At 42.9% G+C, this 14,522-nt stretch overlaps 1 protein-coding gene across 2 annotated transcripts in view; it reads right to left on the bottom strand.

The window, feature by feature from the left end:
* Positions 1-14,522, bottom strand: part of LOC106893939 (leucine-rich repeat and fibronectin type III domain-containing protein 1-like protein) — a 74,292-nt gene that overhangs the window by 15,445 nt on the left and 44,325 nt on the right. The window contains exon 2 of one of the 2 annotated variants that reach the window (XM_014952294.1): positions 6,932-8,326. In XM_014952294.1, coding sequence (XP_014807780.1) covers positions 6,932-8,307 — 1,376 coding nt within the window. In that variant the 5' untranslated portion in view covers positions 8,308-8,326. Of the gene's footprint in view, positions 1-1,765; positions 3,157-6,931; positions 8,327-14,522 lie in introns of those variants that run through there. The other variant, XM_014952293.1, reaches the window with a different exon arrangement.

Genomic DNA, 14,522 nt, shown 5'->3' with positions numbered 1-14,522 from the left:
CCACACCATGGGCTGCATTAAAAGAAGTGTGGCCAGCAGGATGAGTGGGGGATTCTGCCCCTCTGCTCCCCTCTGATGAGACACCCCCCAGTGCTGCCTCCAGCTCTGGGGCCACCAACATCAGAAGGGCATGAACCTGTTGCAGCGGGGCCAGAGGAGGCCCCGGAGATGCTGGGAGGGCTGGAGCCCCTCTGCTGGGAGGGGGGCTGAGGGAGTTGGGGGGGTTCAGCCTGGAGAAGAGAAGGCTCCGGGGAGACCTTAGAGCCCCTTCCAGCCCCTCAGGAGGCTTCAGGAAAGCTGGGGAGGGACTCTCGATGAGGGAGGGCAGCTCTAGGAAGAGAGGGAAGGGTTTTAAACCAAAAGTTAGGAGATTGAGCTGAGATGTGGGGAAGAACTTCTTTTCTGTGAGGGTGGTGAGAGCCTGGCCCAGGTTGCCCAGAGAAGCTGTGGCTGCCCCATCCCTGGAGGGGTTCAAGGCCAGGTTGGAGGGGGGTTGGAGTGCCCTGTTCTGGTGGGAGGTGTCCCTGCCCAGGGCAGGGGGTGGCACTGGATGGTCTTTAAGGTCCCTTCCAGCCCAAACTGTCCTATGATTCTAAGATTCCTCCTCAAAGAGACTCCGGGGATGGGCATTTTAATGTGAGGTTTCTGAAAATCCAAAGCGACTGTAAAATCTTCATACAGTTTTCATACATAGTTCCATTTTTTTACAAGACTTTGAAATAGGAATCCCAGCAGAACAACTATCTGTGCTCCTTTCCTTAGGAGACTGCTTACCAAAGCAGTATATTTGAACCTAAACTTTAGGGGGTATTTCTTAAGCTATTAGATGTCATTCTCCTTTCGCTTCATCCACTCCAAACATTAGTGCAACCAGTGGAATTACGTTAGAAAAACCATTATTGTTCAGTTTAGAGAATTTATCTTCCTTACTAAGTGCAGAGCTACGAAATATTAAATCCCAATCAAATGCTGGCTCCCACTTTAAAGTCATTCTGCCCCTCCCTATCCCTTCCACCCCAGTTAATCATGGACTATGTAACAGAAAGGCAGATAATCAGAAACTCTCCTTGCCTGGGAGAGCAGCTATAAACTTAATCTCCTTGTTGTCCACTGAGACTTAAGCAGTTTTCAGGCAGTTATTCCCAAGGAACCCCCAAAAATATAGAACCTAAAACTTTCTGTGTAGTCTCCAATTCATACCAGTGAGTTTTGTCCCCAGGACACTGCAAAAGTGGAGAAAAGGCAGAATGCACTAATTAGCGACTAATATGGGGTGAAGGTTTGGCATAACATGGCAAGGCTGTATCCATACAGGCAGAACGTTGCTTTGGGCATCTTGCAACTTTGGGCATATTGATTTTTTTCTCTCTCCTCCATATTTTAAAGCAAAATAATTACAGTTAATCAGCATAAAATGTAACTAAAATCTCCATCTCAATTTTCTTAAATGTTAACAAGTAAGATATTGCTCATCAGCTTCACTTGGTCCATTAAACTGGACTATGAAACTTAATTATGTCTGTAAAGAGTTTAGAGATCCTCAAGAGGCAGCACGGAAGCAGATGTATTATTAGTTTTAATAGCGTAACTCCTTGACAATGGTAGTTTAACGAGCAAAGTCTAAGGCAGCCATTGTGTCTCCTCATCCCCCCATTTACAGCTTCTGCTTGCAGGATAGCTCTCCTTACACAGGATATGTCAAACTATGCTCTCTTTTTTTTCTTACTTCTACTGCCTACTGCGTGGAGGTACAAGCGTGGGTTACCTGTACACTAGGATGTCGTCAGCAGAGCTGTTGTACTGAATCTGGTACATTCGAATCCCGGGGAGGTGATGCTGAGAAGGCCACTGGATAAGAGCAGAGGACGACGTCAGCTCCGCCACCATGACCGCCTTCTCCTGCTGAGCCTTGGTTTCGTTTGGAAAGCTTGACTTGGCAGATATGAGAATATCCGAGGGGCCAGGCTCTGCATCTTTGTCGCAGTTGGTGCTGTTTGCCAGGTTAGGGTAGGGGGTAATGAGGAGTTCGACCAGAGCTGTCGATTCTCCCGCAGCATTCGATGCTATGCAAGTAAACGTGCCTTTGTCAGTCAAAGACGTAACCAAAATATCCAGAGTGCCATTCTCGTAAGAAATCGTCCTAGAGGTGTTAGAGACCAGCTTCCCATCGGGCGAGATCCAGCGAACGTAGGGATCTGGATCGCCAACAGCTTTGCACTTCAAAGAGGCGCTTTGGCCCTCTGTCACTGTTAGTTTTGGGGTTCGGTGTGTTATCATCGGAGGTTCACAGACAAATTCCTCCTCTTTAATAGACCAAAAGTATTTGCCCATCAGTTCTGGTGGAGAGGCGCAGGTTTCTAGGTCATCTTCTCTGGTGAGACGTCTCAGCCACACGAGTTCGCAGTTGCAGTGCAAAGGATTCCCACCAAAGCTAAGCACCAGGGAGGACAGTGGAGATCCCTTAGACTTGGCGTAGACAGGTATTCTGGAAAACAAAGGATCAGGAGGGATCTTTTTCAACTTGTTCGAGGTCATGTCTAAGCGGGCAAGTTTGTGAAGGTTTGAGAAGATCCCCTCTGGCACAAACTCAATGAGATTATGATCCAAACTGACCGTATTGACATTAGAAAGTTTGGCAATTGTTTCCCAAGGAACATTAACGAGATTGTTGTAGGACAGATCCAGGTCTTCAATTGTTTCAATAAAGTCATCCAATGACCCAGGAGAGATATAGCTTAACTGATTGTTACTAAGTATTAAATGCCGAAGGTTAATTAAACCTTTGAAATGATCTTCATTGATGTAAGTCAGTCTATTACTATCCAAGTGTAAGGCGTGAAGGCCTTTAAGATCAAAAAATGCATAAGGCATGATTTGACTTATTGTATTCCTTGATAGTGTCAAATGAATTAGATTAGTCATGTTTGCAAAATCTTTTCTCCTAAGTGTAGTGATAAAGTTATCCATTAACCTTAGTTCTGCTGTTCTCCTGTCAATACTGGGGGGCACAAAAAGGAGCCCCGTCTTCGTACAGAGAATTGTGAAGGATGGAGACAGGTTTTGACACATGCATCTTTTGGGACACATCATGGCCTTCACAGCTGTGCTAATAACCAGTAGATAGACAACCAGCCTTTCCATCGTAAGAAAAATAACAGACCTAAAAAGGGAGGGAAAAAAGAGAAGAAATCCATGTAAATATAATTTAATTTGGCATTAGCAATAGATTTACATTGAAGTTTTCATTAGGAGTCCACCTGTGCAAATTTGAAACACCTTCCAAGACAATAAAGAAATTAACTGCTAATAATAACTTGGATGTTTTTAGAGCTGAGAGCTTCTGGGTTTGTGCTAGTTCAGTCCCACTCTCCTCCTGATGACACCGCTTCAGACTGACTGTAAGGCAACAGCCCATCCCAACCACCGCTCTGGGTCATCTACCTACTGCCAGCTCTTCACAACCCATGGTGTTGACGGTGGTACTTGAGTAGGTGGAACAAAGCAAGATGCGAAGCTGATACCAGGTGAGAGGAATGTGAGGGGGAAAAGCAAATACAGGATTTTTTTAGGTTAAAAGTACCATCTACATAAAGTTCTCTGCACAGGTCCAACTGTTTGCTTGGGCCAGAACCTCATTTCAACCCGTGTTTCACTTCATTACTTTGTGATTACGCTCCCCTCACTTTTTTCTGGCCATTATAGATGTCCAACAGCTTTTTTTTAGCTCATACATGCCCATCCTCAGTCTCACCAATACCAAGCAGTGAGCTCTTTGCAGAAATGCATGTTTTAAGGGTTGGTTGCTTTTTTTCCCAGGAGGTGGCAGGGGTCTAAAACTTCTACAGCAAATAAGGAGAGAGACCTTCAAAAGCACTTCTGAAAAGCAAGGCTGCATTCAATCAGAGAAGCAGGTATATATTTTTTTTTCTGAGCAGCGCAGGTAGCAGCTTTAGAAAAATAAATTTCATAATTGCACATGGGTTTGGTCAATGAAATTATCTCTGTGAAATCTTGGGTGTGCCAGGTTACTTCCCAGTGTATCTGAAGTGCTTGCTGGCTACACCAAGGGTAGATTTTCCTTTCTACTTTACCTCCAGCTGGCTGGAAAATTGCTAAGCATTAAGTGTGGTGACTCAAGCAACCACAAAGACCGAAACTCCCAATCTGCAACGTAAAAGACTCAAATTACACATTTTGCACGAGTGCTCTGGTACAACCCAATTCCAAATTCCAGCTGGCAAATTCTACCCCAAAAGAAGGTTAGTGGTCTTTCTGCAAAAGAGCACATGTAGTTTTATTTCACGTATAAGCTCTAGTACACTAGAGAACACAGCTTTTTTAGTTTCATGTGACAATTCCTTCATCGAGTGAGTAAATGAAGTGTAAAAAAAATCAACTACTGCCTTTGAGAAGAAGAAATGCAACATAAGACATGGTCCTCGGTTTAGCACAAAGCCAGGGACAACACCACAATCTGCTGAGTCAGCGATCCGCAAAAGAGACTTTGAGTAAAAGGGCACAATTTCCTCTAAGTCAACAGATCCTTAAGGTGTATGTTTGTTTGTGGGTTTGGGGTGGTTGGGTTTTTTAACTTTTATTGTTTTTTTTTGTTTTACTTTAATGATCCCTGTGAGCTCCTTATACGTCAACAGAATCACAGTTGCAGGGTCTGGAAAGCAGTTTGTTAAAGCTCCAGAAAGGGGAAAAAAGTTATTAAAATCAACCCATGACTTATACATTATTATTATTGCTTCAATTTTAAAATCAACCCATGACTTATACATTATTATTGCTTCAATTTGGAGAGCATGAAACTCAGTCTAAACCTTTTAACCGATGCTACACGTTCACTTATTAGAGGCTAATCTTCAGTTGTATGCAATTCTGACGAAATCGCTGCAAAGTTATTTTGTAAAAAGTAAATGAGAAAGAGACAAAATGATCAATCAAACCCTGTCCAAGACCTCTGAATGGTTAGAGCACGGACAGTGTGAGAGGCTGAGAGGCCAGGACAAACCCTGTCCAAGACCTCTGAATGGTTAGTGTGAGAGGCTGAGAGGCCAGAGCTCAATCAGCCTGGGGAAGAGAAGGCTTTGGTGGACACCACAGGAGGAACCTTCTTGATAAAGTCCTTGATAATCAAGGAGTTTATCAAGGAGATGGAGCCCGGCTTTTCACAGTTCATGATGGCAGATGAAATGACAAGGGGCAGAAATTAATACAATTAAAATTCAAGCTTGATACAAGGAGAAACCCTTTTCACCATGAGGATCATGAAAGAGGTTGTTCAGAGAGGTTCTGGGACCTCTGTTCTGGCATGAGGTGACCAGACACAGCCCTGCGTCCAGAGCTGGCCCTGCTTTTAGCAGGAGGTGAGAAATGACCTAAAGTTGTGCCAAAGGAGCTTTAGGATGAAAATATTAGGAATATTGGGATATTAGGTGAAATTTCTTCGCCAAAAGGTTTGTCAAGCATTAGAATAGGCTGCCCAGGGAATTGGTGGTGGGGGAAGGGTTTTAAACCAAAAGTTAGGAGACTGAGATGAGATGTGGGGAAGAACTTCTTTTCTGTGAGGGTGGTGAGAGCTTGGCCCAGGTTGCCCAGAGAAGCTGTGGCTGCCCCATCCCTGGAGGGGTTCAAGGCCAGGTTGGAGGGGGCTTGGAGTGACCAGTTCTGGTGGGAGGTGTCCCTGCCCAGGGCAGGGGGTGGCACTGGATGGTCTTTAAGGTCCCTTCCAGCCCAAACTGTCCTATGATTCTAAGATTCCTCCTCAAAGAGACTCCGGGGATGGGCATTTTAATGTGAGGTTTCTGAAAATCCAAAGCGACTGTAAAATCTTCATACAGTTTTCATACATAGTTCCATTTTTTTACAAGACTTTGAAATAGGAATCCCAGCAGAACAACTATCTGTGCTCCTTTCCTTAGGAGACTGCTTACCAAAGCAGTATATTTGAACCTAAACTTTAGGGGGTATTTCTTAAGCTATTAGATGTCATTCTCCTTTCGCTTCATCCACTCCAAACGTTAGTGCAACCAGTGGAATTACGTTAGAAAAACCATTATTGTTCAGTTTAGAGAACTTATCTTCCTTACTAAGTGCAGAGCTACGAAATATTAAATCCCAATCAAATGCTGGCTCCCACTTTAAAGTCATTCTGCCCCTCCTTATCCCTTCCACCCCAGTTAATCATGGACTATGTAACAGAAAGGCAGATAATCAGAAACTCTCCTTGCCTGGGAGAGCAGCTATAAACTTAATCTCCATGTTGTCTACTGAGACTTAAACAGTTTTCAGGCAGTTATTCCCAAGGAACCCCCAAAAAATATAGAACCTAAAACTTTCTGTGTAGTCTCCAATTCATACCAGTGAGTTTTGTCCCCAGGACACCGCAAAAGTGGAGAAAAGGCAGAATGCACTAATTAGCGACTAATATGGGGTGAAGGTTTGGCATAACATGGCAAGGCTGTATCCATACAGGCAGAACGTTGCTTTGGGCATCTCGCAACTTTGGGCATATTGATTTTTTTCTCTCTCCTCCATATTTTAAAGCAAAATAATTACAGTTAATCAGCATAAAATGTAACTAAAATCTCCATCTCAATTTTCTTAAATGTTAACAAGTAAGATATTGCTCATCAGCTTCACTTGGTCCATTAAACTGGACTATGAAACTTAATTATGTCTGTAAAGAGTTTAGAGATCCTCAAGAGGCAGCACGGAAGCAGATGTATTATTAGTTTTAATAGCGTAACTCCTTGACAATGGTAGTTTAACGAGCAAAGTCTAAGGCAGCCATTGTGTCTCCTCATCCCCCCATTTACAGCTTCTGCTTGCAGGATAGCTCTCCTTACACAGGATATGTCAAACTATGCTCTCTTTTTTTTCTTACTTCTACTGCCTACTGCGTGGAGGTACAAGCGTGGGTTACCTGTACACTAGTATGTCGTCAGCAGAGCTGTTGTACTGAATCTGGTACATTCGAATCCCGGGGAGGTGATGCTGAGAAGGCCACTGGATAAGAGCAGAGGACGACGTCAGCTCCGCCACCATGACCGCCTTCTCCTGCTGAGCCTTGGTTTCGTTTGGAAAGCTTGACTTGGCAGATATGAGAATATCCGAGGGGCCAGGCTCTGCATCTTTGTCGCAGTTGGTGCTGTTTGCCAGGTTAGGGTAGGGGGTAATGAGGAGTTCGACCAGAGCTGTCGATTCTCCCGCAGCATTCGATGCTATGCAAGTAAACGTGCCTTTGTCAGTCAAAGACGTAACCAAAATATCCAGAGTGCCATTCTCGTAAGAAATCGTCCTAGAGGTGTTAGAGACCAGCTTCCCATCGGGCGAGATCCAGCGAACGTAGGGATCTGGATCGCCAACAGCTTTGCACTTCAAAGAGGCGCTTTGGCCCTCTGTCACTGTTAGTTTTGGGGTTCGGTGTGTTATCATCGGAGGTTCACAGACAAATTCCTCCTCTTTAATAGACCAAAAGTATTTGCCCATCAGTTCTGGTGGAGAGGCGCAGGTTTCTAGGTCATCTTCTCTGGTGAGACGTCTCAGCCACACGAGTTCGCAGTTGCAGTGCAAAGGATTCCCACCAAAGCTAAGCACCAGGGAGGACAGTGGAGATCCCTTAGACTTGGCGTAGACAGGTATTCTGGAAAACAAAGGATCAGGAGGGATCTTTTTCAACTTGTTCGAGGTCATGTCTAAGCGGGCAAGTTTGTGAAGGTTTGAGAAGATCCCCTCTGGCACAAACTCAATGAGATTATGATCCAAACTGACCGTATTGACATTAGAAAGTTTGGCAATTGTTTCCCAAGGAACATTAACGAGATTGTTGTAGGACAGATCCAGGTCTTCAATTGTTTCAATAAAGTCATCCAATGACCCAGGAGAGATATAGCTTAACTGATTGTTACTAAGTATTAAATGCCGAAGGTTAATTAAACCTTTGAAATGATCTTCATTGATGTAAGTCAGTCTATTACTATCCAAGTGTAAGGCGTGAAGGCCTTTAAGATCAAAAAATGCATAAGGCATGATTTGACTTATTGTATTCCTTGATAGTGTCAAATGAATTAGATTAGTCATGTTTGCAAAATCTTTTCTCCTAAGTGTAGTGATAAAGTTATCCATTAACCTTAGTTCTGCTGTTCTCCTGTCAATACTGGGGGGCACAAAAAGGAGCCCCGTCTTCGTACAGAGAATTGTGAAGGATGGAGACAGGTTTTGACACATGCATCTTTTGGGACACATCATGGCCTTCACAGCTGTGCTAATAACCAGTAGATAGACAACCAGCCTTTCCATCGTAAGAAAAATAACAGACCTAAAAAGGGAGGGAAAAAAGAGAAGAAATCCATGTAAATATAATTTAATTTGGCATTAGCAATAGATTTACATTGAAGTTTTCATTAGGAGTCCACCTGTGCAAATTTGAAACACCTTCCAAGACAATAAAGAAATTAACTGCTAATAATAACTTGGATGTTTTTAGAGCTGAGAGCTTCTGGGTTTGTGCTAGTTCAGTCCCACTCTCCTCCTGATGACACCGCTTCAGACTGACTGTAAGGCAACAGCCCATCCCAACCACCGCTCTGGGTCATCAACCTACTGCCAGCTCTTCACAACCCATGGTGTTGACGGTGGTACTTGAGTAGGTGGAACAAAGCAAGATGCGAAGCTGATACCAGGTGAGAGGAATGTGAGGGGGAAAAGCAAATACAGGATTTTTTTAGGTTAAAAGTACCATCTACATAAAGTTCTCTGCACAGGTCCAACTGTTTGCTTGGGCCAGAACCTCATTTCAACCCGTGTTTCACTTCATTACTTTGTGATTACGCTCCCCTCACTTTTTTCTGGCCATTATAGATGTCCAACAGCTTTTTTTTTTAGCTCATACATGCCCATCCTCAGTCTCACCTATGCCAAGCAGTGAGCTCTTTGCAGAAATGCATGTTTTAAGGGTTGGTTGCTTTTTTCCCCAGGAGGTGGCAGGGGTCTAAAACTTCTACAGGAAATAAGGAGAGAGACCTTCAAAAGCACTTCTGAAAAGCAAGGCTGCATTCAATCAGAGAAGCAGGTATATATTTTTTTTTCTGAGCAGCGCAGGTAGCAGCTTTAGAAAAATAAATTTCATAATTGCACATGGGTTTGGTCAATGAAATTATCTCTGTGAAATCTTGGGTGTGCCAGGTTACTTCCCAGTGTATCTGAAGTGCTTGCTGGCTACACCAAGGGTAGATTTTCCTTTCTACTTTACCTCCAGCTGGCTGGAAAATTGCTAAGCATTAAGTGTGGTGACTCAAGCAACCACAAAGACCGAAACTCCCAATCTGCAACGTAAAAGACTCAAATTACACATTTTGCACGAGTGCTCTGGTACAACCCAATTCCAAATTCCAGCTGGCAAATTCTACCCCAAAAGAAGGCTAGTGGTCTTTCTGCAAAAGAGCACATGTAGTTTTATTTCACGCATAAGCTCTAGTACACTAGAGAACACAGCTTTTTTAGTTTCATGTGACAATTCCTTCATCGAGTGAGTAAATGAAGTGTAAAAAAAATCAACTACTGCCTTTGAGAAGAAGAAATGCAACATAAGACATGGTCCTCGGTTTAGCACAAAGCCAGGGACAACACCACAATCTGCTGAGTCAGCGATCCGCAAAAGAGACTTTGAGTAAAAGGGCACAATTTCCTCTAAGTCAACAGATCCTTAAGGTGTATGTTTGTTCGTGGGGTTGGGGTGGTTGGGTTTTTTTACTTCTATTGGTTTGTTTTGTTTTACTTTAATGATCCCTGTGAGCTCCTTATATACGTCAACAGAATCACAGTTGCAGGGTCTGGAAAGCAGTTTGTTAAAGCTCCAGAAAGGGGAAAAAAGTTATTAAAATCAACCCATGACTTATACATTATTATTATTGCTTCAATTTTGAGAGCATGAAACTCAGTCTAAACCTTTTAACCAATGCTACACATTCACTTATTAGAGGCTAATCTTCAGTTGTATGCAATTCTGACGAAATCGCTGCAAAGTTATTTTGTAAAAAGTAAATGAGAAAGAGACAAAATGATCAATCAAACCCTGTCCAAGACCTCTGAATGGTTAGTGTGAGAGGCTGAGAGGCCAGAGCTCAATCAGCCTGGGGAAGAGAAGGCTTTGGTGGACACCACAGGAGGAACCTTCTTGATAAAGTCCTTGATAATCAAGGAGTTTATCAAGGAGATGGAGCCCGGCTTTTCACAGTTCATGATGGCAGATGAAATGACAAGGGGCAGAAATTAATACAATTAAAATTCAAGCTTGATACAAGGAGAAACCCTTTTCACCATGAGGATCATGAAAGAGGTTGTTCAGAGAGGTTCTGGGACCTCTGTTCTGGCATGAGGTGACCAGACACAGCCCTGCGTCCAGAGCTGGCCCTGCTTTTAGCAGGAGGTGAGAAATGACCTAAAGTTGTGCCAAAGGAGCTTTAGGATGAAAATATTAGGAATATTGGGATATTAGGTGAAATTTCTTCGCCAAAAGGTTTGTCAAGCATTAGAATAGGCTGCCCAGGGAATTGGTGGTCACCATCCCTGGAGGTATTCAAAAGAGAGGTAAGTGTGGTGCTGAGAGACATTGGTTAGTGGTGGTTTTGGCAGTGTTGGGTTAATAGTTGAACTCAATGATCTTAAAGGCCCCCTCAAACCTCAACAATTCTATGATTCCATGATTCCACAGACCCTCTGAGGCTTCTTCCCACCTGTTTTATTCTATGACCTAGTAACTGCAAATATCTCCGCATTTTTTCCATTTCAGCTGTAGTTCTACCATCTGTCGTCTCTGCTGTCTGATTTTTACTACTGGTTTCAAATGTCAATTCTGAACATCACTTTTTATATTTGAGAGTGTCAGTTCTACATAGAACACCATAAATTTTCTGTTAAGAACAACCAAGTTCAGAAAACAAATCTTACAGCAGAGTTTGCACAAAGCTACTTCTCTTTATACTTACATTGTTTCTAATGTTTTCTAACAAGCATCCTTTTAGTCATGTCTTGTTTCCTGCCCATTTTTCCTCAACAGCTTTTATGATATTTGTAGCACTGTGTCCAGCTCTGGGGCCACCAACATCAGAAGGATGTGGACCTGTTGGAGTGGGGCCAGAGGAGGCCCTGGAGATGCTGGGAGGGCTGGAGCCCCTCTGCTGGGAGGGGGGGCTGAGAGAGTTGGGGGGTTCAGCCTGGAGAAGAGAAGGCTCCCGGGGGACCTTACAGTGGCCTTCTAGTATCTGAAGGAGGGGTTCCAGGAGAGATGGGGAGGGACTTTTTACCAGGGCGTGCAGTGATAGGATGAGGGGTGATGGCTTCAAACTGAAAGAGGGGAGACTGAGATGAGATATTAGGAAGAACTTCTTTGCTGTGAGGGTGGTGAGAGCCTGGCCCAGGTTGCCCAGAGAAGCTGTGGCTGCCCCATCCCTGGAGGGGTTCAAGACCAGGTTGGAGGGGGCTTGGAGCAACCTGGGCTGGTGGGAAGTGTCCCTGCCCAGGGCAGGGGGTGGCACCGGATGGTCTTTAAGGTCCCTTCCAACCCAAACCATTCTACAATTCTACAACACTTCATATAGTGCACTACAAGCTTTATCTTTCAAATATTTCCTTTTTAAAGAAACCCATTTCTCCTATCATTCCATCCCGTGCTCCGAACCCTTCTTGCCTCTAATGGCTCCATTGTTTTACTCCTGTGAGGTACAAGTGATTAACGGATGCGCAATTACCCAAAACTAGGCTGCTGTGCAATATTCTAATTCCCTTGTTTTGTCATTAGCAAATATTAATGCAATTTTAATGGATTAACTGCCATCTGGGCTGTAAGAAACCAGTACAAAACCACCTCACTTAAACCATTATTCTGTTAAAAAATAATTAAATGTTACTAATGTGAAACCACGGCACTAAAATTAATGATTTTAGAGCCAACTATGAACATAGAGCAATTACTCTTACAAACTATATAACAGTCGCGTGGAAATTGTGACTCATAAAGAGAAGCTGCACATTAGTGAATTACCACTATTGTTCTGGATAGTTTGCTACTTTAGCACTATCACCTAAAAACTGCATCAGGAACCTATCTGACTGCATGACAATATAGTAGTATTTTTAAAGACAGCCTAATCCACGCCGCCTCAACAGAAGGCAGTGAAAGAAATAAATTTTGCGCTTATAGGACTGCCCACAGATCTAGGGCACGGGGGAAAAAACTTCTCCGAACTGTTGCTTATTGACTCATTTCCTCATTTCCCATCTGCGCGGCTGCAGCTTAAAGTTCATGCAAAAAAAATAATTGGTTGAGGCAGTCATTTAATTCCAAAGTACTGAAGACATATAGAGTAGAAGAGTTCCTGTTGGAAGGGATCTATATCAGGGGTGTCATGTTCAAGTTACATGCAGAGAGACGGTGTTTTTGGTGTTTTCCTACAGAAGAACATGACTAGTTTCCCATTCATTTGTAGTTTAAAGGATATTTAAAGGAAGAGCTATTTGAATCTAACAAGTCACAGCTATTGGCCTATTAACTTTGTTCCACTGGAAAGAGCTCAGGCTGCCAGTGCTGTAAATATAACGGATTTTCAACAGCTTTATATTGCTGCTATGGTATAGAGATTTCTTACACTCTGCAAAACACATGCAATTCCATGGAAATAATGTTGTGTAAAGATACTACTTCACCAGCATTAGGGAAGAAATTCCATCCTCCGACAAATGGCCCTTTGCCAAGCGCCTTTGCGAGGGACGAGCACAATTCGTCAATAAAACACATACTTATTTCAACATAATCCATGTCCTCCCCTTGCACACACCTATCCCTTTTTACTGGAATTATTAGCAAAATATATTCAAGTGCATGGTTTCCAGTCTATACTTGTTGACGTTGCATCTATTTGGCATTCACCCCCATCTTTTGGCCATGTTTAAGGGAAAACCCCATTTTTCAGGTTCATTCTCCACTGAATTGGGTTCTGATCATACTCAGGTCTCTCTGAAAGAGACCTGGGCTCCCTATGGTGCAGAAATGTTGATATTCAGAGGGTGGCAAGTAGATATTAGGTATTAGAAACAGCTATTTCTTCCTAGATTTCTTGCCCCCTCATCAAACAGAAACACATCCTGGGGTATTTCATCCAGCCAAGTGCCGCTTTTCAAACAAACCAAATGAAATCTGGTACATAATTTATTCCTGCAGCGGCTGCTGGCCGCGGAGTCTGGCCGAGAGGAACAGACCAGGCTCCCACGTGCTCCAAAGGCAGCTTTTTTGGTTGTTGCACTGCCGCGACAACCTGTTCATGGCACGAGACAGGTGCTCGCCATCTGCATCCATAGGAGAAAAAAAATTTAAAAAAGCTTTTTCTTGTGGGAGGCTTTAATATTACCCTTTTCTGATCCAGAATTAGCCACCACATTGGAAAAAAAAATAATTTACCAAGAATAAATAATGGGCTTAATTTAGTGTTGCTTGCCCTATCTGTAAATGAGCAAGAAACACTTCCAATAAGTGTTTAAAAAGTATCTTGCTCAGTTTCTTTCTTTTTTTTTTCCTTTTCCAAGACCACTGGGAGCACATCTCTAGATACACTTGGGCACAAAGTGGATTAGCTGCAAATCTGGCAGCCAGCGTTTCTCTGAACCCAAATCACCATAATTAATATTAATACTAGGATTTTTTGGTACTTTTTTTTTTTTTTTTAATCTAGTTCACAGTGTAATAGGAAAAGCAAACCATTTACTACTAAAAATAACAAAATATAGAATATTTATTCTTTTTCCTGGAATTATTTTTCAGACGTTTTCTATGCAAGTGAACTCATTTGCCTTTTTCTTTATCATTGGGCAGTGACACAAATAACATCCACCTGTGCACTGTTATTGCCTTCCACTCCTCCAGGGAATGGCACTGGGGAATTGTATTTATAACACCCAAAAATCACATTTCCAAGCCGTGCTGTAGAGGTGCAGAACAAGAAAACCAGAAGTAAAAACACAGCAATAACTTTCATCTCCATGTTCATTTTTGCCTCGCCCAATTCAGTCATCTGTATTAGCAGAACTGAAAGTGATTTTATTTTGTTTCATTTGTTGTTATTGGGGTTTTTGGCTGTTGTTGGATGTGTGTCTCCCACTACCAAAAAAAAAATATATATACTGGTTTCTGTCTCATGTCCTAAACTTTAGTAGTGCATACCATATACTGAGGAAGGTATGGAAGGAATTACCACCAAAAGGTGAAATGCTTTATGGATTTATTGTGTGAATATTTTCACTCTCTCCCTCTATCTCTTTCCCTTCTCTAAGGGCCAAAGAACTCACGACGAACTGTGCTCATCTTTTCTTCCCCACCAAAAAGCCTGAACTGGAGCCATTTAAACAATGGTTGAGGTAGCCAGGACACCGATGTAAATTAGGAAACAGAAATAGCTCCTGTGGGTTTTGATGAATGGTCCAAGGTCTCCTGAGGATGTACTTGATGAAAAGCAGAGTGAATT

Source organism: Calidris pugnax, unplaced genomic scaffold, assembly GCF_001431845.1.
Source record: "Calidris pugnax isolate Ruff unplaced genomic scaffold, ASM143184v1 scaffold233, whole genome shotgun sequence".
NCBI classification, from domain to species: Eukaryota; Metazoa; Chordata; class Aves; order Charadriiformes; family Scolopacidae; genus Calidris; species Calidris pugnax.
The sequence above is the reverse complement of the archived record's forward strand: the minus strand, read 5'-3'. Positions and strand labels throughout refer to the sequence as shown.